The sequence below is a fragment of the Onychostoma macrolepis genome, chromosome 03 (genome assembly GCF_012432095.1).
Source record: "Onychostoma macrolepis isolate SWU-2019 chromosome 03, ASM1243209v1, whole genome shotgun sequence".
Lineage (NCBI taxonomy): Eukaryota > Metazoa > Chordata > Actinopteri > Cypriniformes > Cyprinidae > Onychostoma > Onychostoma macrolepis.
In genome coordinates this window covers 31,024,488-31,051,423 of record NC_081157.1, presented here as the reverse complement: position 1 = coordinate 31,051,423, position 26,936 = coordinate 31,024,488, and the positions used below count along the sequence as shown (strand labels likewise).

The 26,936-nt window shown below is 36.3% G+C and overlaps 1 protein-coding gene and 1 long non-coding RNA gene across 3 annotated transcripts; one reads left to right on the top strand and one right to left on the bottom strand.

Annotated features, from left to right (window-relative positions):
- Positions 1 to 1,454: 1,454 nt before the first annotated feature.
- Positions 1,455 to 4,763, bottom strand: LOC131537727 (uncharacterized). Of its 2 annotated transcripts, XR_009270370.1 has the most exons (5): positions 4,517 to 4,763; positions 3,400 to 3,543; positions 2,472 to 2,559; positions 2,281 to 2,373; positions 1,455 to 2,153 (listed from the first exon to the last, which is right to left on the bottom strand). It is a non-coding gene; the product is annotated as an uncharacterized LOC131537727 (long non-coding RNA). The 2 variants fall into 2 exon arrangements; XR_009270369.1 differs by lacking the exon at positions 1,455 to 2,153 and having other exon boundaries at positions 2,192 to 2,373.
- Positions 4,764 to 6,271: 1,508 nt separating this feature from the next.
- Positions 6,272 to 13,719, top strand: zgc:100868 (uncharacterized protein LOC554458 homolog). Its single transcript, XM_058770317.1, has 10 exons — positions 6,272 to 6,395; positions 7,243 to 7,263; positions 7,371 to 7,533; positions 7,630 to 7,901; positions 8,578 to 8,723; positions 9,393 to 9,672; positions 10,559 to 10,730; positions 10,816 to 11,072; positions 11,159 to 11,256; positions 12,341 to 13,719. Exons 1-10 carry the CDS (start codon positions 6,329 to 6,331, stop codon positions 12,710 to 12,712), a joined length of 1,848 nt encoding a protein of 615 aa, XP_058626300.1. The 5' UTR covers positions 6,272 to 6,328; the 3' UTR covers positions 12,713 to 13,719.
- The last annotated feature ends 13,217 nt before the right edge of the window (positions 13,720 to 26,936 follow it).

Below are 26,936 nucleotides of genomic sequence, written 5' to 3'. Positions count from 1 at the left end.
TACTAAACCTGTTAGTATTAATTATTTAATGTGTGTTTAAATCAATATGTTATAAAACATGCTATGACAGCCAGTGTGTAATTGAATATATTTTAACAAATAACCTAGAAATTTTATTATGTATAAGTTAATTTAAAAACTGCATTATGTGCAATTTACATGTTTGCATACATTTCTTTTTTAAAGTTGAGTGTTGATCATCTATTTAAAAATAAATAGTAATTAAATTTAAGTTTGGGTTAAGTTGTTAGGCCTAATTGTAACCTTATAATGTAAAAGGGGTGGAAGTTAGATTTTTATCACTAAGAAAATTTAAACTATTACTGAATGTATTTAAAGAAAGAGCAACTTGTTCAGTAAACCACTGTTTATTTAAAAAAAAATTAAAAGTTACATTTTTCCCCCTGCTGTACCGAAATCATACCGAACCGTGACGTTAAAACGGAACTGTCATATTTGTGTAACATTAAACCCCTAGCATCTTTGTAATCAAATCACTTGAATGCCCAACTGGAAACTGATGCTTTTAAAAAATATATAGCTATAGTAAAATAACAGGCCTACTTTATTTTGTTAGAGAGCCAGTGAAAGCAGAAAGCTGTTTCAAATAAGAGACCAAAAACTTTATTTTATGTAGATCAATTATTAGTTAGAAAGGATTTTATTTTGACGTTTTTGTGTGTCTCTTTTCACTAATCCTGCCCTGATTGGCAGGTGTGTTGTTTTGCCATTAGTTTCATAGCCCTCGTGTTTGTGTATCTAGAAACTGATTATTTTGTCTTGGACAGTGGTTCCGTGTTCATATGTTTTTTTAGGTCATGTCTATTTTAGTTTCTTATTTAGTATCTGTTTAATTTATTACTTTTTAAATAAACTGCAGTTTGCTTCAGTACTGCTTCATGCCTAATTGTGTTTGCCCCCACAATATCCATAGCTAGGAAAAGGGGTCATAACAGTTCAAAACGTTTTTATGAACATTTTATCTGACTACTACAATTTTCTTTCAGAAATTGCTAGTATATTTCACAAATAATTACAAGGAAATGGCTAATTTAATTAAATGTGAAATTTGTAAGAAAAAAATGAAATAAACCTTCATTATAAGGTCATCATAATGAGTGCAGCGAGATATCACTTATTTGATGATTATTTGCGAAAACAATAACAAAAAAAGTAAACATTTTACATTAAAAATTGCGATAGACACAAAAAGACAAACTCTCTAAACTGGATTACATGGGCTGTACACGGAAGAAGGTTTCTAAAACTATATTTAATCACTAAAGCTTCCCGGTTCAGGACTAGATGATACAGATTGGAGCAATGCACGTAGTGTGGTTTAAATAGCCTTGTGGGCAAATACTTTGGATGACCTGAGTTTCAGTCCTGGCTTGAGGTCTTAAAGCTGAATTTTTTTGTAAGTCAATTACATAAAAAGGTAGATTGGTCTAAAAAGACTGATTACTTCTTGGCTAACAGCTAGCTGGTCAGACTAGTTCTTAAGATAGTAAATAAGATAGCAGCTGTGCTAGTGAAACTGGCCCCAGATTCAAAAAGAGAGAGAGAATTATACTGTACTGTACAAAAATTGTTATTTGGTTATTTAGTTTTTGTGGAGGAAAGAACACAAACCTGTTATCGGTCATTTTTTATTTCATGACTGGAATTAATAAAGCTACACAGTTGTTTCTCTGTCCTCCAACAGTAAACATTTTGAATGTCTAACACCCTTTCTTTAGTCAATCACTCAATGTGGTGACACCTACTGTAAAATATTCAAGAGCAAAAAAAACTTTTAAAATGAAAAACAAACATGCATTATGTAATTTGAGATGAGAAAGATCCAGTTTAACCTGATGCTCACAGAAACAGTTGTTTGATGTTGGTGCACGTGATACAGTAAATCTGCGTTGAGTAATTTAAGCATCCTTCTTGTGTTGATTCATTTGCATAATTTTCCTAATTAAGTATTACATAAGCAAAGTATTGTAATTTAAAAACATCTCACAATGGGTTCACAGTAAAAAATGCGGTGTCAGTTTAACACTTAAAGTGTCAATTTTAACACTACTGAAGATCATATATGGTCCCAATCTATCTAGTATTAAAAGTACACCATTCATAGTGTTGAATTTTTAGTGTTAATATAGCACCTGCAGATCAAAGACAAAAATAACAATTAAGGTCAGCTCTCCAATTGATTTTATTTTTATTAGTCTTTCATATACAACACATCTGGCAATATTTTGAGGCAGACAATAGGTAGTGACAGAAATGTACCTTTTTGAAGATGTTTTTCAGCTTGATAGGAGGACATTTTTGGTGGTGGAACCAAATGAAGGAGACAAATTGATGCAATATCACTGTCCCGTTCTAAATAACAGATATGACAACTTCAGCAAAAAATGCATGAACACAGAATATAGATAATAAATGAATATAGATTATCTTATTCTGAAATATAGTCTAACCTTAAACATCGGTTTCATCCTCCTTTACAGCTGATTCCGAGGTCAGTCGTGTCCTTGAAGGTCTTGGGAAAAGCCAGGAACTTGGCTTCTTGGAAAATAAATAAATAAATAAAAATAATGACAATATCTCTCTCAGGAACCATTCTGCTAAACTGATTGTGTAGTCACACAGTGGCTCTGCTCACACCTGGCATTAGCATGCATCTTGGGTGATGCACAAGTGAACAAGCACAAGACGCATATGGCCACATTCTTTTATTACAGGGTTAGTTCAGAAATGAAAATTCCATCGTTTACTCAACCAAGACTCGTTATCTTTGAAACACAACGGAAGACATTTTAATAGAATATAAGATTTCTGTCCCTTGACTGACGGTCCACGCAACTACCACTTTGATAATTCATAAACTTCATAAAGAGATCTAATCCATACGTATCATGTGGTTCAGTCCAAATTTTCTGTTTATGATCCCTGATCAATGTTTAAATGTGAAAAAAAAAAAATTCAATCTGTTCATTGTATAAAGCGATCGAGTCTCTTCAGAAAATTGTGACTAAACCGCTCGATTCATTTGGATTACTTTTATGATCTCTTTATGAACTTCTTGAAGCATCAAAGTGGTAGTTATGTAGACTGTCGATGGAAGGACAGAAAATCTCTCAGGTTTCATTTAAAATATCTTCATTTGTGTTTTGAAAATGAATGAAAGTCTGGCAGGTTTGGAGGGACAGAGAGTGAGAAATGACGACAAGTTTTCATTTTTGGGCTTTATGTGTTTTGATTATCTTAAATTAATAATTAGTAAATTCCAGGTGTGAATGTAAGCAGATATCGTGTGGCTGCCCAGTTAAATTTTAATTTTTCATATTCGTTTGTGTGTTTAAAATTTTTACTGTACACAGAATAACATAAATGACACAGACTCACAATTCTGGCTTCATCTTCAGCATTCTGCTCCTTTCTTGAAGGGCTTCCTTCACTCTCGCTCAGTGAGTGAGTCATCAGACTCCAGGTTTGCAATCTTATGAGAGGAGCTTCCTTCACTTGACACTGCAGAAGTCTGGGCCAATTCTATTGAAAAAGAATAATAAAAAAACACTTATTTCAGTAATTTAATTTACATTAGGACTGTAAATATGGTAAAATAATTGAGATTACCCCTAATTTTGAGTATGCTGAGAGCTGTCTATAATACAGGTGTCAAATCATAAACTTATTTTTATTTACATCCTTAATTCTGTTAAAGTTAATAGACACAAAACCTTGTGCAATATTCACATGGAGGCATTCCTGAAACAATTATAGAAACAATTTTTATATTAAATAAAAGTATTTATTTAATCTGATTATTAAACACATTTATATAATTTTAATGAGTAACATGAGTAACAAGGCATCTTAAAATAAACAGTGTACTACATTAGAATAAAATAACACGTTTAGAATTTATCTTACTATTAAATTATTATTTATAATGTGAAAAGAAAATACAGCTAGATTCAGACATATCTTTCTAAATTAAAACTTAACTTTGTACATCGGGAAATTTTTAGGACATTATTTACACAAAATAGCATGCCATATGAATTGATAAAGACTGGTTTCAAGCATGCTCTGCCCATGGGCACTGAAGGAAATTGAAAGACTGACGGATTTAAGTTTTTAAACGCGCTCTAATTTCACAGTTTTGCATTAGATAACGCCAATTAAATGACTGGTACATGTTCCGCGTTACACAGCTCCGTCTGCAGAAAGACTTGACGCGACGCGACGCGACACTTCAACACGCTGTTATGCGTCACAAAAACTAAATTGTTAGCGCGTAAATGTTTAACAGTCCCACTATTACCGTTTCAAAGCACTCAATGCTTTCAAGAACAAATATAAATTTACCATTTGATTGAATTCTCATCAAATGAAGGCGAGATGATCTGTCAACGAACCAAAATGAAATAAGTTAAAAGTATATACATATATTTATATATAACATAAATTGTAAACATTAAATTGTAAATTGTAAAAATTACTTTACACGTAAAATCACCTTATTTCAGGAAATGAAAACTTTCACTCTTCTGCAGGCTAACGTTGCATCTCTACACCTCACGAACATAACACCGTAAACCTGACAAAAACACTTGCAGTTAGTAATTTCTAAATTTCCACCAATCATATTTTGAATAAAAGTTTCAACAAAAAGTATTTCTTCCGTGTAATTTTATAAAGAGAAAAGCAATCCAACTCACCGTCTCGGTCGCATGAAGGTAAAATGGCGTCGGTGCTTGAGGGGCGGAGTCAGATCAATTCGGCGGGGTTTTTTTACACTTTCAGTGTAAAAGTAAAATTACATAAATATTACACCGTGTGACAACACTGAACACGAGTACTGTTTAACACTGTATATTGTTAATTCAGCTCTTTGGGAATTAATAACTTTTAACACTGCAAATATTACACTGCTGATTTTATTGTGTTTACACCTTTAGCTGGGTTTTTATACATCTGGAAGAAAACTGCCAATGTGCATTATATCATGGAATTATTATTCAGCATGTAACTTGTGCTCTCGCAGTAATCTACCATCCGTAATCTAAGCTCTCCTGAAGCAACAGTGTTCATTTGAACTAAATGACTCTTAATCATGACTGGCAATTGAAAATATGCTCATTATAATTAATAGAGACAAGAAAATACGTTTAGATTTAGGTGGGAATGCTGACACTAATGTCACCCCATTCATTTCTGGAATCATTAGGCAAACTGCCCTTAACTGTGTTTTTAATTATGTTTAAAAAATATTAAACAAATAATGCAAAATGGCATAAAAAGGTAGGCTATATAGTGGCCTAAAATGTATTAGTAAATGGTTACTTTATTACAGCAAAGTTAGCTTGTGGCTATTTATGGTTTTCGCTTGTTTTACCAGAAGCATGCAACTTGTTTCCTCCTGCTTTGAGCCAGGTGATGTCTGCCTGTACATGACTCATCCTTTTGTTGGAAAAAATACTATTGCAATTAGATCATACAGTCAAAAGAATTTTCCTTTGCAGAAGAATGAGGGATGACTTCTTCCTGTAACAGTTAAATGAACTATTATGTTTGACATTTCTAGGTCACTGAAATTTTACTAATTCAGCTAATTCATCTCTGCAGTTTCACTGTATACCCTAAAGTAGGTTTTAAAATAAAAAGAACACAGTTACAGGTCTTCAGGGAATTGCAACACATTCTCATGGCAATTGGTAACTTTTTTTTACATTTTGACAAACTGGCGATAAACTGGTGTATGGTTCATTTTCGTATGCTTACATTTAGGGCTAGAGATGAACCTTCGTGCTTTTTCGTCCTAAAAAAATGTTTGTTTCCATATGAATGACATTGCATAAATTCAACCGAAAAATTCCACCTGTTAGTTACGTTTTATCTTGAGATCAGGTTGGGAATTCAAGGAATCTCGTGCAAAACACAGTTTTACCAATAAACAGAGCTGCTGAGGTTGCGTGTTTTAAAATGTGACAGAAACACTAAAAGCACCATCCTTAGTCAGTCTACACAAGGTTAAAAAACTATTACCAGCAAACGAGCACCTTATTTTAACACATTTTTAACAAGTTTTAGATTTCAGAGTTTGAACAGGTGAGAATTATGCATGACTTAGAGTCGCCAACCTGTCCCTTATCTCACTAAGACATGCAGGTTGCTCAATAAGTAAGGCGAATGAACACTGAAAGAGTTTACAGACAGAGAGATGGAGGCGTGCCTTGTTTGAATGTTGAGAGATTGTGTGGGTGTGTAGGAAACAGGTTAACTGGGATACTTAAGAGCAGGTGCAGGTGTCTGAGCTGTACTGTCTGAGATGAAGGTGATGAGGAAGATGATCCATATACTCAGTGTAGCATTTTCCATCGCTCTTCTAATGAGAGGTAAGCTCTTTTATTGGATAATTAATACTTAAGGATAATGAATTTTTATAAACTATAATACTACATACTGTGCCAGTCAAAAACAGCAATATTGCAAAATATTATTTCGATTTAAAAGAACTGTTTTGAATTTCAATGTATTTTAAAATTTAATATATTTTAAACTGAATGCTCAGCATCATTACTCCAGTCTTCAGTCTCACGTGATCCTTCAGAAATCATTCTAATATGATGATTTGATGCTCAGTTATTATTGATAGTAAATTATTAATAATGGTTCTTATTATTATCATTGATGAAAACAGTTTTTGAGGAAAAAGTGAGACAGGGATTTCAAGGTTCTATAATGTATAGAAAGTATAAAGGAATTTTATTTATTTTATTTTTGTTTTGGAACAGCACAGTTGTTCTGAACATTAATAATAATAAAAAGAAGTGTTCATTGAGCAGTAAATCAGCATATTAGAAAGATTTCTGAAGGATCGTGGGACACTGAAGACTGGAGTAATGATGCTGAAAATTCAGATTCGCATCACAGGAATAAATAATATTTTAAATCACATTAAAATAGAAAACTATTCTTTTAAATTGTAATAATATTTCACAATATTACTGTTTTTACTGTATTTTTAATCAAATAAATGTATCAGAGTATGTAAAATATAGCCTTAAAAAATCATAATTGTTTCAAACTTTAGACTGTATTGTATAGCTAATTTCATTTTTACTAACATAACTATTGCTTTCTTTTATGGAAAAAAGTTTTATATTGCATACAGTGTTTTTTTGTTTGTTTGTTTTTGCCCCCTGAAGTTTTAGTTAACTGAAGTTGTTTATTGTTTTGTAGGATGTGATGCACAACTGGATGGTAACTAGCTTTTCACCACATATTTTAAAAAGCCAAATCCTATTAAAAATGTCGCTATGACCAATTGTTTTTCTAAATCGTGTTTACTTTGCTATTGTCGTTGTCAGTGTGTGGCAAAGCATCTCTCAACACAAAGATAGTCGGAGGACAGGATGCTTCGGCTGGTGCTTGGCCATGGCAGGTCAGCCTTCACATGGGCAGTGGCCATTTCTGTGGTGGGTCGCTCATCAACAACGAATGGGTTCTGACTGCAGCTCACTGCTTTGCCAAGTAATTATCACAGAGCAGCCCTTGCAATTATTAAAAAAATAAATAAATACTTCTCATTCAATATGCGTGAATTCTCAACACTTGTTCTCCCACTAGAATTACTTCACCCTCTGCCCTAACTGTGTACCTGGGCCGACAGACACAGGAAGGAGTAAATTTAAACGAACAGTCCAGGAGTGTCTCTAAAATAATAACACATCAAGACTATGTTAGCAGCACTAATAACAATGACATTGCTCTTCTGCATCTATCTTCACCGGTGACATTTACTGACTATATCAGTCCAGTCTGTCTGGCTTCAGAAAACAGTACATTCTTCAACCGCACTCTGAGCTGGGTCACTGGATGGGGAAGCATCAGGTCAGGCGGTAAGTTTTTTAGTGTTATTAACCTTGATCATACACAACATATTGTATTATTGCAGTTTACTGAACTCTAACCCCCGTTGATCCACTTCCTCATATATTGTTAACTCTTCTCTCCTACCTCACATCGGCCTTATTTGCACTACTGAATGTAAATTTTTATTACAGTAACAACTGTTTACTTTTGTATCTTGTACTACCATACCTAAATTGGATTATGCTCATTTGCACCGCCGACTGTTATTTACATTATCAATGTTTACATTAGCATTTTGCACCGTACGTCTAATTGTAATATGCAATCACTTCCACTGCACTTTTACACCTTGTTTATAGTAATAGCCATCTGTATATATATTATATTGATAGTACATATCACCTGTAAATTCTGTTTATAGTAATAGCCATCTGTATATTTATTCACTATACATATTCACCTGTAAATTCTGTTTATAGTAATAACCATCTTTCTATATGTATTTATACATATATTCAGTACATATCCTTGTCCTGCACTTATTCAACCATTGTATATCCTGCACTTGCTGCTATTGCACTTCTGGTTAGACCTAAACTGCATTTCGTTGCCCTGTACCTGTACTTGTGTAATGACAATAAAGTTGAATCTAATCTAATCTAATCTACTGATGCACATTTGATCATTTAATGTCTTTCACAGTTTCCCTGTCCTTACCGCAAATTCTACAGGAAGTGCAAGTGCCTGTTGTTGGAAACAGGCAGTGTAAGTGTTTTTATGGAGTCTCAACAATCACTGACAACATGATATGTGCCGGACTACTAGAAGGAGGGAAAGACTCCTGTCAGGTAACAACTCCTATTCATCCATTTGGGTTATTTCATAGTTTTAATGGGTTGCAAATATTCTTCAGTGTGAAAATAGCAATAATAAAGAATGAGTGTCCCTTAAACTTTGAATTCAAGTCACTTTCAAAACACAGATTCATTGCAAAACTCATATATTTGAGATCTTGCCTGCACAGTCAATGACTCAATATATTATATTGTATACATTAGTAAAATTAGCAAAACAAAATATATATACATATATATATATATATATATATATATATATATATATATATATATATTAAAGGATCTGTTTTATGCATTAAACACATTTTTCCTAATTTAGGAAATGTTTCTGAAAGTTGTACCGTAATGGAGGAGATGTGAGATTGTTGTATATATCAGTGAATTTCTAACTTTTTAATGACAAGGGATCCCAAATATGAAGATCCCGTTGTGAAAGATCCCCTAAAAGAAGCTATATATCATTATGTTTTCATAAAATAGCCATTCATATTGTGTAGGAAGCAGTATGATATAGAGACAATAATGTTGTTTTACAAAATTGAATAATTAAATGTTATCTTCCCATTATTCTTTCATACTATATATTACACCTGTGAACTACTACTGGAATGTGTATCATAGGTTACATGGCATGTCACTAACCCGTTCTTCATCCTACAGGGTGATTCTGGTGGTCCTATGGTCAGCAAGCAGGGCTTGCTCTGGGTCCAGTCTGGAGTTGTGAGCTTCGGCAAAGAATGTGCTTTAGCTAAGTTTCCTGGCGTGTATGCCCGAGTGTCTAAGTATCAGAACTGGATCAATGAGAAGATCACCACCAACCAGCCAGGCTTTGTTACGTTTACCTCCAGTGGTACTGACGGTGACCTGGCAATTAGCTGTAGTGGTGTACCTGCCATTACCACAACCACTGTCGCCCCTACTACAGCTACAACTGTCGCACGTAAGATTCTTAAGTCAAAAAAGATTCCCAATAAAACATGCATAAACATTGTCCATTTAGCTACATGTCCAGACACTTTCAAAGGTAAATGGCGCTTAAACACATTTATATTACCGGTGAAGTAAATTCCCAGTGTCTTTTCCAATCAAGATGAAAGAAGTGAAGCGCTCCAGACAAAATGTGACCAAGAAAAAAAAAAAAAAAAAATGAAAATGCACTTGATATCAGCAAAAGTTTAGAGCCCACCACAGTGTTGTCCTAAACACAATAATTAACACAAATAAATGAATCTTATGAACTGTTTCTTTTTACAGAGTTAGTCAAAACAATTCATGAAAAACAATCAGGCTATATATAAAAAATACGGCATAGAAACAATTTTTACTCAGAAATTGCTAGTAAATTTTGCAATTCATCACAAAGAATCAGCAAGTAACACACTGAAATGTGAAAAGACTGTAGTGTACACCATGAGTTTTTAAAAGCTTATCTTAAAGTTGATGAATACTGCTCATAAATAGCTGTTGAAATTGTATTCTCATTTCAAATCGAGTGGAGACTTAGACCTGAAAAGAGTATGCTATATTCCTAATCATTTTTGTAATCTGAAGCTCTTCTTGCTCTCAAGCTCATTATCTGTCAACTAATCGTTACTGAGTGACATAAAAGCAAAAAAGAACTTGAAAATCCTGCTTATTCAAACAATGGCCCGAAAGCCTGTTCTGTGACATACCTACCAATGCATTACTCTGTGTCCTAATGGAACGTGACTGTGTAGCCTAAGCATAATGTATAAAAGAATTAAAGAAAACTACAGTAAAGATTTCACAAAATATATTTTTAAATATTTCACTGCCATTCATTCCCTTTCTCTTTGTTACTGTAGCTGTAGTGTGTGGAAGCGCCAAACTGAACACCCGTGTTGGAGGAAACAGCTCCCTCGCCTCTCCCGGTGTTTGGCCATGGATGGCCAGCCTGCAGTTTAACGGCAGTCACGTTTGTGGAGGAACGCTGATTGCTGAACGCTTTGTCATGAGCTCTGCCAGCTGCTTTACCAGGTAATGCCCCTAAAACACCACAAACAAAAACATATGATGAGAAATCAAAATGATTTGATTCAACAGAGTGATTTTTTTTGTTCAGATCCACCAATGCCTCTGACTGGACCGTGATCCTGGGCCGTCTGAATCAGAACGGCTCCAACCCCAATGAGGTCTCTATAAAAGTGGCCAATCTCACAATCAGCAATGGTACAGGTGACAACGTTGCAGTCTTGCAGCTGGCCATCGCACCAAACCTCACAAATTTCATTCAGCCTATATGTGTGGACGTGGGAGACAATACCTTCAGCGCTAACACTCAATGCTGGGTGGCAGGATGGGGCTCAGGAGCAGGAGGAGGTGTGAATGCTTAAATAAATTCATAAGATTTGAAATAATTATTTCACATTTCTTCTTAATTTGAATTTGTTTTCTTCCTTTTATAGTGAGTCAAACTCTTCAGGAGTACCAGACCTCTGTTGTGAGTTGTGGAAACTCATCTTCAAACAACAGTATTTGTTCACGTTCCTTGAACTTACAGGAGGCAAGTTAATTCTGTTTAAAAACAAAACAACAAAAGTACTTACAGATAATAAAAAATGGTTAAATACTAGTAAACTGAGGCTTCTGGGAAGGAAGTGTATTTACAGCTTACAATAAGGTTTAATTCATTATTATTAGTAAATGCATTAGGTAACATGGCCTAAAATGAACAATACTTTTACAGCATTTATCAAGCAATAGGTTAATGCCCATTTCTATATAGCTAATACATTTCAGGTTGTATAAATGAACATTAGTTGATTCATTATGAACAAATATTTATTAACAATGAACATAATATATTTATGAATACCATTAATAAATGCTGAAACTAAAATTGTTCATGATACCTACTAAATTAACAAATTTCAATAAATGGAACCTTATTGTAAATAGTTTTCAAATAATGTGTACAACCATTTAAACTTTTGGAGATTTTAAAGATTTTTTCATGTTTCCCCAAAAAAATTTTGTATCTTTTTATTATTTTTTAATAAAACTAGTTTTAATGCATTAATTATGCTTTGTAATGCACATTATAATGCATTGTACAATCTAATGAATAATTACAGTTAATAGATTATCACACTTACACTATGCATATTAATTTCAGTTATAATTATTTACTAGATATAATGTACAGTGCACATTATGAATAATTATAATGCATTACCCTTTAATAATCCTTTATAATGCATTATACATTAAAGCTTTAAGTAAACTTTTAAACTGTAGTGTGTGTTCTTGTCAAATTATAAGAACACTGATATTTTCCATTTACCAGGGGTGTCAAACTCGGTTCCTGGTGGGCCGCAGCCCTGCATAGTTTAGTTCCAACCCTGCTCCAACACACATACCAGCTTTCAAATAAGCCTTAATGACTTGATTAGCTGGATCAGGTGTGTTTAATTAGGGTTGCATCTAAACTGTGCAGGGCTCCGGCCCTCCAGGAACTGAGTTTGACACCCCTGCCATATACCAAAAACTCTTTTCACTGAAATGATAGTATTTGTCTGCAAGTACTTAAAGTAACAAATAACACCATTTTGTAACATTTAGTAAAGAGTTCTCTCTTTCTCTCTCAGGGTGATCAGGGTGGTCCACTGATGTGTAAGCTGGGTCAGTCATGGATCCATGCTGCTGTTTTGACCATACAAACTAGCGTTTCAAACAGCAGCAGCTCTAACACAAGCTCCAGCAACAGCACCGCACCCCGCTCTGTTCGCATGGAAGATGTTCAGGTCTTCACTAAAACCTCCAGCTTTGCCTCATTCCTGAGATCTGTTGTGGGTTCCTTCCCTGCAAAAGCCACAAACTCCACAAGTTCAACTACAAGCGCAGCAAACAACTCAATCCAGGGTGCCCCTAATGGGTCACAAACATCTTCTTCCTTCTGTTTTACCGTTTCGGTCCTCTTGCCTGCACTTACGGCTCTTAAAATCTTTCATCAATGCTGAGTCTTTGAGTAGATTTATTAATTATGAATGTGTATGCAAGTATTCAGAAATATAATAGATGTATTCGGTGTGCTTCCTATGTCCAATTACCTAATCATACAACATAAAAAGCTTTTGTGGGGCACATAATTGATTTTAACTATATGAATGTTATCTCAGACCATGAAGCTGCTGCCTGTTGTTCTTACACTGTACAATTACACTGTATAACTTCACACGGTAGTAACAAGTGCATAGCAAATAATGTTTGTAACCAGGTGGTTTACATATATTTACACTGTAGCAGATGTATCATGTAGTTGTTATGCAGCTTGGCACTTTATGGAAAAGTCCCGTTTGAGTGGTTCAGTTCTAATACGGACTATACCGTAGCTTAACTAATAAGTACCTCAAGCTGTACCACATTTGGGACATTACTGTAGGTTAAATATAATGTAGAGTAAAATATATCCATTATATTACTGTTTGGATAATTATTTTTGCCACACAATTTTTGGAAGAATGTTTCATAATATGAAACTATATTCTCTGATTTTTTTTAAACACGTCTCTTTATCTTTTATCTCACGTCTATTATATTTTTAATGAGAATTTGTTATCATATGATTTCTTATGAATGAAGTAACTCCTTTCAACACACCGTTTTTACACTGTGAAATGTAAACATGTATATTTTGTTGTAAAAATGAGTTAAAATAGAACAATTTTGTTGGGTTTTTTTTTACTCAATTGTTGAGCAAAAACCCAAGAAGGCATGTGGTAAGAATGTGGCTTGGATTCTGCATAGTCATTGCTATAAAGAGAAGTATGTGCTGTCCACCAGATATTATCTCCTGACATGAAAAAAAAAAAAGTTTCCTGAAACATCTCGCGAAACAACCTTACTTGAAAATCCCAAATATCACTTTATTTCTTTAACTGTTTTTAAATGTTAAACTTTTAGACTATGTCATTATAAATGTTTTCACATATCCAATAGAAATAATAAAAAAATGGCTGAAAAAAAAACATTATTTCTCATTTTCTGTTATAAATAATCATAAAGGGTAGTGGCTAGTTAAAGATGCATGGTTAAGAAGTATGTTTCTATTTTTTAAACAGTTGGATGTAATACAGAAAAAAAATACAACTTCAAACATGTAACCCATATGGAAAAACTATATACATATTTTTTTCTATCTGTGACCATGTCCCTTTGAAAGCACAACTGTGTGAAGTAAATACAAGATAAGATAACTGAGGCATATTTCAATACATTTTTGTGTGACTACATTATATCAGTTTATCCTAAAGTGACGAGAATTGCTTTCATATGACTAGTGAAATATAAGTTGTAAATGACTGCCCAGACTACCCTAGCAACTTTTTCTTCCAAAAGCACCTACACTCTCAGAAATAAAGGTACAAAAGCTGTCTCTATATTAGGTTCAAATATGTACACTTTAAGTACTAATGTGTACCTTTAAGGTACCAAAATGGACCCTTTAGATACAAACATGTACCTTTTGAAAAGGTACCGCCCCAGTGACAGCTTTTGTACCTTTATTTCTGAGAGTGTAGCAACAAGTTTAGCAATTTTTATATTTATTTGACTACTTTTAGCAACTTTTGATAAGTGACTCAAACAATAAAAAGGCATGCATTTTCCATCTAAATTAAACAAAAAGAGGAAATTAAAGATGCCTAGCAGTACACACATCACATGAATTAAGTTAGCTTCTATTTGCAATTGTTAAATTGAATAATTGAATCGTTGTTCATTTATGATACACCTTGTTAGTAGCTTGTACCTGCGATTGTTAATCAGTTAATACACTGTAAGAAAAATATCCAGAAAAAAGAAAAGGTATTATATAGTAATCTTTCCAGGATATTATCCGTTATCCATTATCCGTTGTAACCCTGTAACATGAAAACACAAAATACAATGCGTAATTTAAAATGCAGGTAAAGAACCTGCGAAAAACCAATAAGGAAAATTCCTTCATTAACATAGTAGATTGTGCCCTATTGTTACAGACAGAGTGTAGCACACTAACTAACTACTAATACACTGCTTAAAACTATAATTGTTCAGAATGTGTAGTTTTAGTTTACTAGCTAATAAAAATATAAAGCTTAAATTGTAATCGTTTTGTAAGTTTATTAATCGTAATTTAGTTTATTAATTCATTGAATTATTGAATAATTCAATTTTGTTTTTAAAAAGTTATATTTAATATTAGCATTTATATTATTTTACGAACAAATCTAAATTAACATATATAAATTATATTTTTGACTCAGATTTGAGGTAGTGACACAATTCGTGATTACGTAATGACGTCATCGTGCATTGACATCACAACGTCATTTAGCAACTTTTAGCAATAAATCGACCTTCCTTTAGCAACTTTCCCTGAAAATTAGTTGCCAACACTGAATGTTAGTCTAATATCTTCTTATCATTTAAGTTTTGTAAGTTTATGTATTAATGTGAGAACATATACACTGTAAAACTAAAGTATACCATATGTATAAACAGTATGACATCAGAGATTTGTTTCATATTTCAAGTTTCAAAACCAGTTGTTTTTAAAGTGATAGTTCACACAAAAATTACAATTCTGTCATTAATTACTCACCCTCATGTTGTTCCAAACATCAGTAAGACCTTTGGTTATCTTTGGAACACAAATTAAGATATTTAGGATAAAATCCGAGAGCTTTCTGACCCTGCATAGACAACAACGCAATTGGAAAGTTCAAGGCCCAGAAAGGTAGTAAGAACATTGTTAAAATACTCCATGTGACTATCATCAATGAAAGTCTTACAGGTTTGGAACAACATGAGGGTGAGTAATTAATGACAGAATTTTCATTTTTGGGTAAACTATCGCTTTAAATGGAGTTATGTAATGCACTCAGGGCTACTAATCATATCTGATAAATTCATGTGACAACTTTGAATACAGCATCCAGATTTCCCAGGTGTGCTGCCATTAAAAACAGGAAATACAGTTATTTTTTTAAAAGTCCTTTGTAGTGTAGAAATAATAGCTACTAGGAGGATGTATGAGGAGAAAGACACGTGACTGCACAGTATGCAGTGAGCTATTCTTTTTAGCTAAATTTTCACTGAAGATTTTTACTGTGATTATATCAAGTGAGTCGATTTATATATCAAGTTGATGGCGATTTACTGCTAATCGCAAAACCAGCTTTACTGACGAGATGCGCATGATAATCGAATACGATTAATTGCACAGCCCTACTATAATGCCAACAAAGTTTTCTAGTCTATTCCAAAGAATGTTGTGGTCAATAGTGTCGAACGCAGCGCTAAGATCCAGTAGCACTAATAGAGAGATACAACCACGATCAGATGATAGAAGCAGGTCATTTGTAACTCTAATGAGAGCAGTCTCAGTACTATGATATGGTCTAAATCCTGACTGGAAATCCTCACAGATACCATTTTTCTCTAGGAAGGAATATAATTGTGAGGATACTACCATTTCTAGTATCTTTGACAGAAAAGGGATATTCGAGATCGGTCTGTAATGAACTAGATCTTTGGGGTCAAGTTGTGGTTTTTTAATGAGAGGCTTAATAACAGCCAATTTGAAGGTTTTGGGGACATATCCTAATGACAATGACGAATTAATAATAGCCAAAAGAGGATCTATGACTTCTGGAAACACCTCTTTTAGTAGTTTAGATGGAATAGGGTCTAACATACATGTTGTTGGTTTAGATGATTTAACAAGTTTATACAATTCTTCCTCTCCTACAGTAGAGAATGAATGATCTGATGCGATACTGTAGCTGATGGGTGCATGGTTACAATTTTATCTCTAATAGTATCGATCTTGGAAGTAAAATAGTTCATAAAGTCATTACTGCTGTGCCGTTGGGAAATGTCAACACCCTGCTGATGCTTTATTTTTTGTTAATTTAGCCACTGTATTGAATAAATACCTGGGGTTATGTTTGTTTTCTTCTAAAGAAACGAAAAGTAATCAGATCTAGCAGTTTTTAATGCTTTTCTGTAGGATAGGGTACATTCCCACCAAGCAATACGAAATACCTCTAGTTTTGTTTTCCTCCAGCTGCGCTCCATTTTCCGGGCTGCTCTCTTTAGAGCGTGAGTGCTCATTATACCACGGTGTTGGACTCTTTTCCTTAATCTTCCTTAAGCATAAAGGAGCAACTGTATCTAAAGTGCTAGAAAAGAGAGAGTCCATAGTTTCTGTTACATCATCAAGTTTTTCCATTCTATCATGGTCTGGTGTGCAAAACAAAGCACACAACGAAGAAATACAATCAAAGAGTTCTTTTAATAATCGACAGCAAAGAACGGGCACAACCAAACACAAATCCAAATGATAGCAGGGGAGAACACGGGCTTTAAATACTGAGCAGGCAATCAGGGAGAAACAGAAACAGGTGTGGAGCTAATTAATTAATCAGGGCAACTACCTAGGCAGGATGATGGAAACACAGAAGACTAAATTAAAACAGATCATACATCTGACATTTTGCTCCCTCCCGGAACGGCGCGTCCTCGCGATGACAAAACAGTCCAACAGAGGAGGGAGGGTGGGGGTTCAGGAGGCGGGCATGGAGCAGGTGAGGGGCAGGCAACAGGAAAGGGGCATAAACAAAAAGAGTCCAAAAAATAAGTCCAAGGGGGAGTGGAGGGTGGGGGGAGCCAGGGAGGAGCCCGGAGCAGGAGGAGCCAGGTGGAAATCCAGAGGCCAGCCAGGATAGTGGCCCATGGTGGAGTCGACGGCAGGAGGAGCCATGGTGGAGAAGGGGCCGACAACACCAGGGGGCCGACTGACGGAGACTGAGCCGATGGACGAGGAGCCCAGGATGGAGCCGAGCAGATGGAGAGCCAGGGCGAAACTGAGGATCCGGAGGGCCTAGGCAGAGCTGAAGGCTCAGGCAACCGAGGTGGAGGCGGGGGTCCAGAAGACCACGGTGGAGCCGGTGCGACTGAGGATGAAGGTGGAGCCGAAGGGAAGGAGGAGCCTGACAGAGGGACGGAGTGACGAGGCGAAGCCAGAGGAGTGGAGTCCCGAGGCGGCGGATGGTCGACGACTGACCAAGGCGGAGCCGGAGGGACAAGGGAGCCCGGTGGAGCCAGTGGGATGACGGGCCATGGCGGAAACGAGGGAGCTAGGAGCCAAGGTGGAGCCGATGGGTCGAAGGACCGAGGTGTAGTCCAGGGCTCGGAGGCTGGAGGTGGAGACAGGGGATCCTCATGCCTGGGCAGAGCTGGAGGCTGGAAGTCCTGAGGCAGCGGATCAGAGCGCTCAACTGGTTTAAGAGGAGGTGGGAGAGGGAGGCTGGGAGGGAACACAGGAGGACAGGAGCTGGGCGGAGGCGCAGACGCAGCAGAGACGCAGGAGATTCAGGAGCACTGGGTAATTCCTCCCTTTAAGGTCCATTTCAAAGTTGTCCAGAAACCAGATGCAGCTCACCCTCAGTCGCGGGAGTGTGGGCGGGGCTTCCCTCCAAGCCCTCGTTCTCCTCCAAAACTCCATTGGAAACGGACGATGTTGCCGGCTCACGCACTTGGTGTCTATGGAGGGTCAGAAAGCTTTCGGATTTCATCAAAAATATCTTATTTTGTGTCTGAAAGTGAACGAAGCTCTTACAGGTTTGAAACGACATGAGGGTGAGTAATTAATGACAGAATTTTTATTTTTGGGTGAACTATCCCTTTAATTACCACATCTACCAGCAGGGGGAAAATAAAGCAATGCTAATCAGTCAATATCACACATAGTTATAACAGTTCCCGACCTAGTGCCAAAACCGTCCACTGGGACTTTCCAATGTTTGTATCATTCCGCTCATCTTGAGCGTTTCACACTGTCAGTCAGACTGTCAGTCTGAGTCTAGCGGTAGGGATTTTTATATATATAGTTATATATATATCATATAGTTATATCAGTACACCAGTAGGTGGCAACAAGTGAATGTCTTAATGACTGATTCATTGAATCATTTATTCATTATAAAATGTAAGTTACTCATTATTAACTTGTTTATTGAATTGTTGTATAAAAGCAATGCCATGCACATAAACGTGCTGTTGGTCTGTCTTTCGCATATATGAGTTTGCTAGTATGTCTCTGCAGGGCGGGGTTTTGGAAAACACTGGGGAATCAATCAATGGGGTCAGTCAGTTCAGTAGCCTTAGAAGAACAGCAACAAAATGTGCATATGTACAAAACGTTAACATGTATAAAAAATAGAATAGTGGGTGGTTTCTTGTCTATATACTTTGTGGCATGTGGCATTCTCCTCAGTGTGTATTTTGTGTAGGTTTCTGACCTTCTTTTATAAGTTCAAACAAGTTCTGCTCTATAGTGGTTAGATTAACTGAACTATTTGTTACAAAAGAAAATGAATTCTAAATTCTTCACATTCAATGACAAGTGTCAACACATTAAACCCACTCAACCCACCAGACTTCATGCGTGTCGTGTGTGTCATATTATTGCACTTGCTTATAATGCTACGTCACATCTCTTTTTCTATTTCTATGTTGCAAATTTGATTTGCATGAAGTCCCAAATTTTATATATGTGTGTATTTATGTATGTAACTGATTTATCTGTTTATCACGTATGGGATTATTGGGGAACAAATTTTTTTTTTTAAAAAGCATGAAAATATATTGTTCTTTGTTAACATCATGAAGTGCATAAAACGTGCTTTAGGGTTTCTCAAACTGGGCTTCCTGAAAGAACTGCAGGGGGTTGTGAGTTGATAAAAAGCTAAGACTTAAATCATAAAAATGTCAAATTAAAATGAATACATAATTTTAAAGCAAAAACAAATAAAACTAAAACATATAAATATTTTATTTGTTACTTGCATGTGACCATTAACAAACATCAGAAAACCGTGAACATGCAAATGTGTTGATAAATCATTGAAATATGAATGACAAATTTCAGGGTGCCTCAAGTAAATATTTTAGGTCAATTGTAGATGAGGTACTCAATCTTTGGAATCTGATTACATAATCCAGATTACACTTAATCAGTTATCAGTGTAATCACTCTTATCTACAGTTCCTAATTTACGAGAGAGACAGGTGCATTGTGCTTTTATTGATTATCACATGATGAATCGTCATATAAAATAACATGCATCCATTGTTGGATGCCTGTGGTCTTCGGGCCCTCAGACAACACTGCCTTACTCATCGGCATGATTCTGTCATTGACATTACTAAATGGGCCCAGTAATACTTCCAGAAACCACTGTCGGTAAACACAATCCGCCGTGCCATCTGCAGATGCCAGCTAAAGCTCTATCATGCAAAAAGGAAGCCATATGTGAACATGGTCCAGAAAGCGCCGTCGTGTCCTGTGGGCCAAGGCTCATTTAAAGGGGTCACATGATGCTATTTTAAAGATCATTATTTTGTGTATTTGGTGTAACAGAACATGTTGACATGCTTTAATGTAATGTTTTTCAAATACTGTACATTATTGTAGTTCCTTTATGCCCTGCCTCTCTCAAACGCATCGTTTTCTACAAAAACCCCTCCTTCCGACAAGCACAGTCTGCTCTGATTGGCCAACTGACCCAGTGCATTGTGATTGGCCAAACACCACAAGCACGCATCGGAAATGTAATTGCCCTTACCATAATCCCAAGCTTCAGCTTTCAAGTTAGTTTTACCATCAGTTCAAGCCTGAAAGGGGAACAGAGTCGCATGACAGACACAGTATGATGCTCATGTGTGTTTGCAGTACACAAGCAGCGATTAAGACGATTTCTGACGGGCTGTACACTCCCCTGTGATATGACCCTGTTCTCCTCACACACACAACGCGTTATGCACAAAACGCGCATTTGAACAGTCAATAGCAAATACTTAAACTAATAACAAAACATTACAGTCGCCGATTCAGAAGCGCCAGATTGTCATAGCAAATTCGGAATTGACCCATTTTATTTTTTTTAGAAACAGCCTTCGTGCACAGCCAGCCTTGTACTCCCCTAGGTTCACGAAACTGTCGTCCATAAAATGCGTTGCAAAAATTCGAACATTTGGGTTGTGCTGTTCTGTTGTAAATAAATATTAACCAATTATTCCTAATTGCATCTACTTTTAGAAGGCCAAATAAAGTGCTTTTGCTTTCACATAGAAACACACAGCATCTCCCTGACATGGCTACATCAACACTATTGCGGTTACTGAAACCACGCCTTCTTTCTTTGCGTGAACATTTGGGCAACATTACGCAAATATTTCCACATCGTAACGTAGACATGTGGGGACGTGTTTTAATGAGGCGTTTCAGCCCGGTCTGGATCAGCCTCCTCTTTTAGATAGAATAAATCCTTTTGTGGGAGACTTTGAGCTTTGTAACTCTGCAGATCTTATACATGCACAAACAGCTACATTACACACTAAAGAAAAGGAAAAATAGAAATCACATCATATGACCCCTTTAAAATGGACTGTTTCAAAGTGGAAGTGTTCTATGGTCAGACGAGTCCAAATTTGACATTCTTGTTGGAAATCACAGACGCCGTGTCCTCCGGGCTAAAGAGGAGGGAGACTTTCCAGCGTGTTATCAGTATTCAGTTCAAAAGCCAGTATCTCTGATGGTATGGGGGTGCATAAGTGCATATGGTATGGGCAGCTTGCATGTTTTGGAAGGCACTATGAATGCTGAAATGTATATAAAGGTTTTAGAGCAACATATGCTCCCCTCCAGATGATGCCTATTTCAGGGAAGGCCTTGTGTATTTCAGCAGGACAATGCAAAACCACGTACTGCAGCTATTACAACAGTATGGCTTTGTAGTAGAAGAGTCCAGGTGCTGAATTGGCCTGCCTGCAGTCCAGATCTTTCACCTATAGAGAACATTTGGCGCATCATTAAACGAAAAATATGTCAAAGACAACCACAAACTCTTCAGCAGCTGGAAACCTATATCAGGCAAGAATGGGACCAAATTCCAACATCAAGACTCCAGAAACTCATAACCTCAATTCCCAGACGTCTTCAAACTGTTCTGAAAAGAAGAGGAGATGCTACACCAGGGGTAGGCAACGTCGGTCCTGGAGTGCCAATGTCCTGCAGAGTTTAGCTCCAACCCTAAAAAAAACCTCACCTGCCTGTAGCCCTAGTAATTCTGAAGACCTTGATTAGCTTGTTCAGGTGTGTTTGATTAGGGTTGGAGCTAAACTCTACAGGACAGCAGCACTTGTTGCCTACCCCTGTGCTACACCATGGTAAACATGCCCCCATCCCAACTATTTTGAGACCTGTAGCAGGCATCAAATTTGAAATGAGCTCATTTTGTGCATAAAATTATACAATTTCTCAGTTTAAACATTTGTTATGTTCTCTATGTTCTATTGTGAATAAAATATTGGCTAATGTGATTTGAAATTCTTTTAGTTTTCATTTTATTCAAATTAAAAAAATGTCCCAACATTTCCAACCAAATATATTTGTTAAAGTGATAGAGTTGTCTAACCAGTTGTTTATAATGTGTATAACATCTATATAATGTCCTTTAATTTTATTGTTTTATTATGTTTATGTTGATTTTGTTGATGTTAGTGCATCAAGATGTGCAGAATAATGGCAAAAGTGTTCTTGTAAAGATTAGAAGTAGAGCTTTAATCATATGAGGACTGACAAATGGCCGATTTCACAAAATAAGTCATTATAATGCAAATCTTTTTTTTTTCTCATGACAGAATCTTTAATATAAAACATTTATACACATATGCAGTCACTCTCTTAGCCTTATAGGTGAAAGCTTTCATCTTTTAGTCTCCATAGAATGATACCTACTTTCCCTTAAGTGGTATGACTAACTCTAGTTTCACTTTGTCCCGGGTGTGACCATAGACTGTATAAAAATATGGACATGTCCGTGACGTCACCCGTAGGCAGTGGCGGCTCCAGGATTTTTTTGTTGGGGGTGCTAAGGGGGGGCTTAACAGTTCAGAGGGGGTGCTAAAAAACTAATTAAATTGAGTGAAAGTAATGAATGCCTATAAGCTTCAGCTATCTAAATAGCATGCAAATTCAGCCACCTTGTGTGTATATATATATATATATATATATATATATATATACAGCAGCTTCGAAAAAGGCATATTTTACTTTTTTTTTTTTCTTTTTTTTTTCTGTGGTATTAAACTTCACATATGCCACTGTTATTAGTAATGTAACTTCTAATGCCAACTGCCAAATATGACACTTACAAATTAATACAATTTATGAACGCACATAGAAAAGAGAGAAAGTAGGGATTTTTTTCTTCGTTTTATTTATTTTTTTACACATATCTATTTAGTCATTTTTTCTGACCATCAAGTGTCAATCACTTTCAATTACACAGTTGTCATGAAGGGCAAAATTGGCTATATAGACCAAAATCTTTTTTTTGCACCAGGCTGTAAACATGTTTTTTTTTTCTGCTGTAAAGTTGGCCATTTTAACTTGCAGCCAGCCTCCAGCGGCCAGTCGATGAATTGCAGTTCCGTGTTGGCTTCACGAGAGAGAACGGGAGGTAGCCGCTTGGGTGTGACTCACAACTGATTGTTGAGATTTTTTGTGTGAGAATGTTAAACACTCTATAATTAATTTTGGTAAGCGCTTACGGTAAACCGGTCTGTCTGGCGGCAACAGAAAGCACATTCAACAATGACATAATGACCTGGGTCACAGGCAGTGGCGGATTTAGCAAATTGGGGGCCCAAGGCGAAGGTATGTATGTATGGGCCCCCCCCCCCATCCAATCTTTAAAAAGAAAGTACTGACTAAATGGTGGATAGGCAGGTAAAGCTAATCTACGGGGAAGTAAAGGTTGGAGAGGAGAAAAAAAACCTTCCCCTTTAAACCCTGCATACACTTTACTCCAAAATGAAGATGGAAAGCAGAGAACACAGTGTAGCACAATACAAACTAACAGTCACGATGGAACCCAACAGAGAATAAGGTTTCAGATAACACGTCTTTGCCAAAATGCCAGGAAACCAGCACTGTTTATTCTTTTTTTTAAGATCAAATCAATATAACCAGCAAGAAAAGTTAGGGTAAACCCCCACAAACAGTCATATACTTAACAAATACTGTCAAGACGAATAATTTACTTTGTATGTGTGAGTGAGTGAGTGAGGTTGCAGTTGGTATTACTTGAGATTGACATTTCAAACATTCTACAAACAAACCTATGTACATGATAGTGTGTGTGTGTGTGTGTGTGTGTGTGTGTGTGTGAGGGAGAGAGGGCCATTGCATAAGCAGACCCATGTACAGGATGCAGGGTATGACAGAAAGTGTGTGTGTGTGTCTGTCTGTCTGAGTGAGTGAGTGAATGAGTAGTGAGTGAGAGGGGGTAAGAGGGGCGAACTGGGGAGAGGTGAGGTTGCATTTGGCTCCAAGCAAATCCATGTATATCCACGTGAGTGTATGTGAGTGAGTGAGAGAGAATGAGACCGTTTTACATGTAGAAATTACATGTTTTTTTTCTGTAGTATTTACTTCACCACAAAATCATTTTTATTAGGGTATGGCTAGGGCTATTACTAGCAGAAGTAGGCATTTGACTCACCAAAGCCCCATCATCGTCATCATCGGTGTCAAAATGGCCATCACTGGACAACTCTTCCACCTCATCTGTGTCAAAGTCGATAACACTGTCGGTGACGGGCGGCAACAACGTGATGTCCTTTTCATTGATTTCTTGGTTAATGTTATCCTCAACTACAACTAGCGCCACTTCACAGCTAGCTGTTGCTGATGCTGCTGTAGCGGCATGTTCAACGCTTTGGGCTGTCTGCATTCATCATGCTTTTGAAGCGTTCATGATGATAAGGTTTTTTTTGTTTGTTTTTTTTTTAGGTTGGTTGGGGGCCCCCCTACTTCTACCGCCGGTAGGGGGCCCCAAGCAACCGCCTACCTATGCCTCTATGTTAAGACCGCCACTGGTCACAGACTGTAACCATCGATGGTTAGTGAGCGGAGTTATGAAAATACTGATATATATAATCATATATCATCATCAGTATGTAGTATGACTAACAGCAGTAATTAATACTAAGTAATAACCAGAAATGAGATCAGCTTTATAATTTAGGCATTATGATAACATATGCAGTGCAGTGGCGGCTGCTGGTCTTTCAAAGAGGGGAAGCTCATTTTCGGCCTACATCATAAAAATTGTCCATTTATTTATACATAAATCCTGCCCTACGTTCCTTTTCAAGAAAATGCTCTGTGACCCTGTCGTACCAACTAGGCCTCTTTTCCAGTGACGCTAGCCTACTGCATGAATGAATGAATGAACAAACAATCTAAAAAAAAAAAAAAAAAAAATCGACGGAGGAAATGTGGGAATTAGGTTAAACTGAAACAAGGAATGTGGTGTATAATAGGGTTGTCATGATACCATAAAAATGTCTTACGATACTATACCAGCTTAATTTATAATTCAGTTCTACAAAATTAATCAAAATTTTATAAATAAATAGATGTAACTGAAAACAGACAATATTATTCTCTGAATACTTAATGTGAATGAATGACTAGCTATTGTTATCCATGAAATGATCTAAACACAACTCATCTTAGCACTGCACAGAAGCTGCATGAAGTGACATTTAGATGTGGCATTTATTCATTTACACTGTATTTATAATTGCATAAATAATTTTATGAGATTAATGTTTTAAATACTAAATTCTGAATATAGAAATATATTGGAAAATAATGTAATATGCCTACTTTTAGACGGGAAACTTAAAAACGGCCAGTAGGTGGCAGAAGTTCGTTATTGAATCACTGAGTCATTCAAATGATTCTTTCAAAACGGCTGAATCCTTCAGGAGCGAATCAAATGACTGTTTTTATGAATGGCTCAGTGAATCAGTGATTCACAACGCGGATTTGGATCAGGATCAAACACAGAAACAAAACAAAAACAGCACTCTTTCTCGTGTCATATTGCCAAAGTGTCAGGAGCATTTTTTGCTCGCATATCTTGAAATTTCCGAGTTAGCAGCATGTATATTAAAACATAACATTATAAATTAATAAAAAAAAATATATAACGATTGATAAGAACCAAGTGGAAAGCCGCGATGGGACTGAGCTCCAATAGCTTCAGCGTCAGCGACTTTTTATAGTACAAAATCGCTGTCAATCAAAAGGAGATAAAGACCGTCCAATCATCACGCAGAAGCCCGGAGTCCAGGCACGCCCACTCCTCCATTCACCCCAGAGACGCTGAGCGTCCGGGGGCGGGACATAATCGCAGCATTTATCCAATGACCGTCTAGTTTCGAAGCACTGAAAAAAACTGTTCAAAGCAGCCCCATTGAAGTCAATGGACGCTCGGCTTCAACAGAGAAATGCACTGACGCTACGGGAATGTATGAGAAGGAAATCGAGGCCGACCTGCTGTATGTAGCTGATTCTGAACGAACTCTTCGAGATGAACGTGTTCTAACGCATTTTTAGTCAATAAAATGTTAACACAATAGTACATATTTGACCATTAATTTTTTTATATTATAGGGGAAGCCGAGCTTCCCTTGCAGTCTTAAAGAAATCCCCACTGCTGCAGTGTAATTTTAAGTAGAATCACAGTGTAGTCATTTATGAAATACGCCAGCAGTATTGGATACACAGGATAATACAGACAATTCTATACAATACTTTGTCGTTACGTTGACATGACCTGACAATAGTGTCCCATCAATGCTCAAAAAAAAAAAAAAAAAAAAGAGTGACTAAGTGATCATCTGAGAGGCTATTATCATGAAGTGGCATGACGTCTGTCTAAAGTCACAGTTTTTCTGGAACTTCTGGTTCTCTTGCTGTTTGTTTTCTCGGTCAGTATTAACAAACATAAAGTTTAAATGGATCTGCTTATATCAAACGTCCCAGAATAAAAAGCTAAATATAGCTAAATGCCTGGAATTATTTTGATTGTTTAATTTTGATTGTAATCATCGTCTGATTGTACATCAATTAGCAGCAATTACAGCAATTGTATTGTGCCTAAAATGCAAAATAATTATTATTAACTTCTTGTTTATTGAACTACTGAGCAAAATCAACAATCTCCAACAATCCTGCTTTTTCTCTGAATATCACTGGCTGTGATCACCTGAACTCTGTGTGTGGCCTTGTGCCTATACGGGGAAAAAATAGCATGTGATATTGCTTAAATATAAAAC

What these genes read in the sequence shown, in the direction of transcription:
- zgc:100868 (XM_058770317.1), top strand. Translation starts at nt 6,329, where the DNA reads ATGAAGGTGATGAGGAAGATGATCCATATACTCAGTGTAGCATTTTCC. An exon ending in GAGGGAAAGACTCCTGTCAG is followed by an intron (nt 8,724 to 9,392) that starts GTAACAACTCCT and finishes TTCATCCTACAG; the next exon opens with GGTGATTCTGGTGGTCCTAT. An exon ending in TCTGCCAGCTGCTTTACCAG is followed by an intron (nt 10,731 to 10,815) that starts GTAATGCCCCTA and finishes TTTTTTGTTCAG; the next exon opens with ATCCACCAATGCCTCTGACT.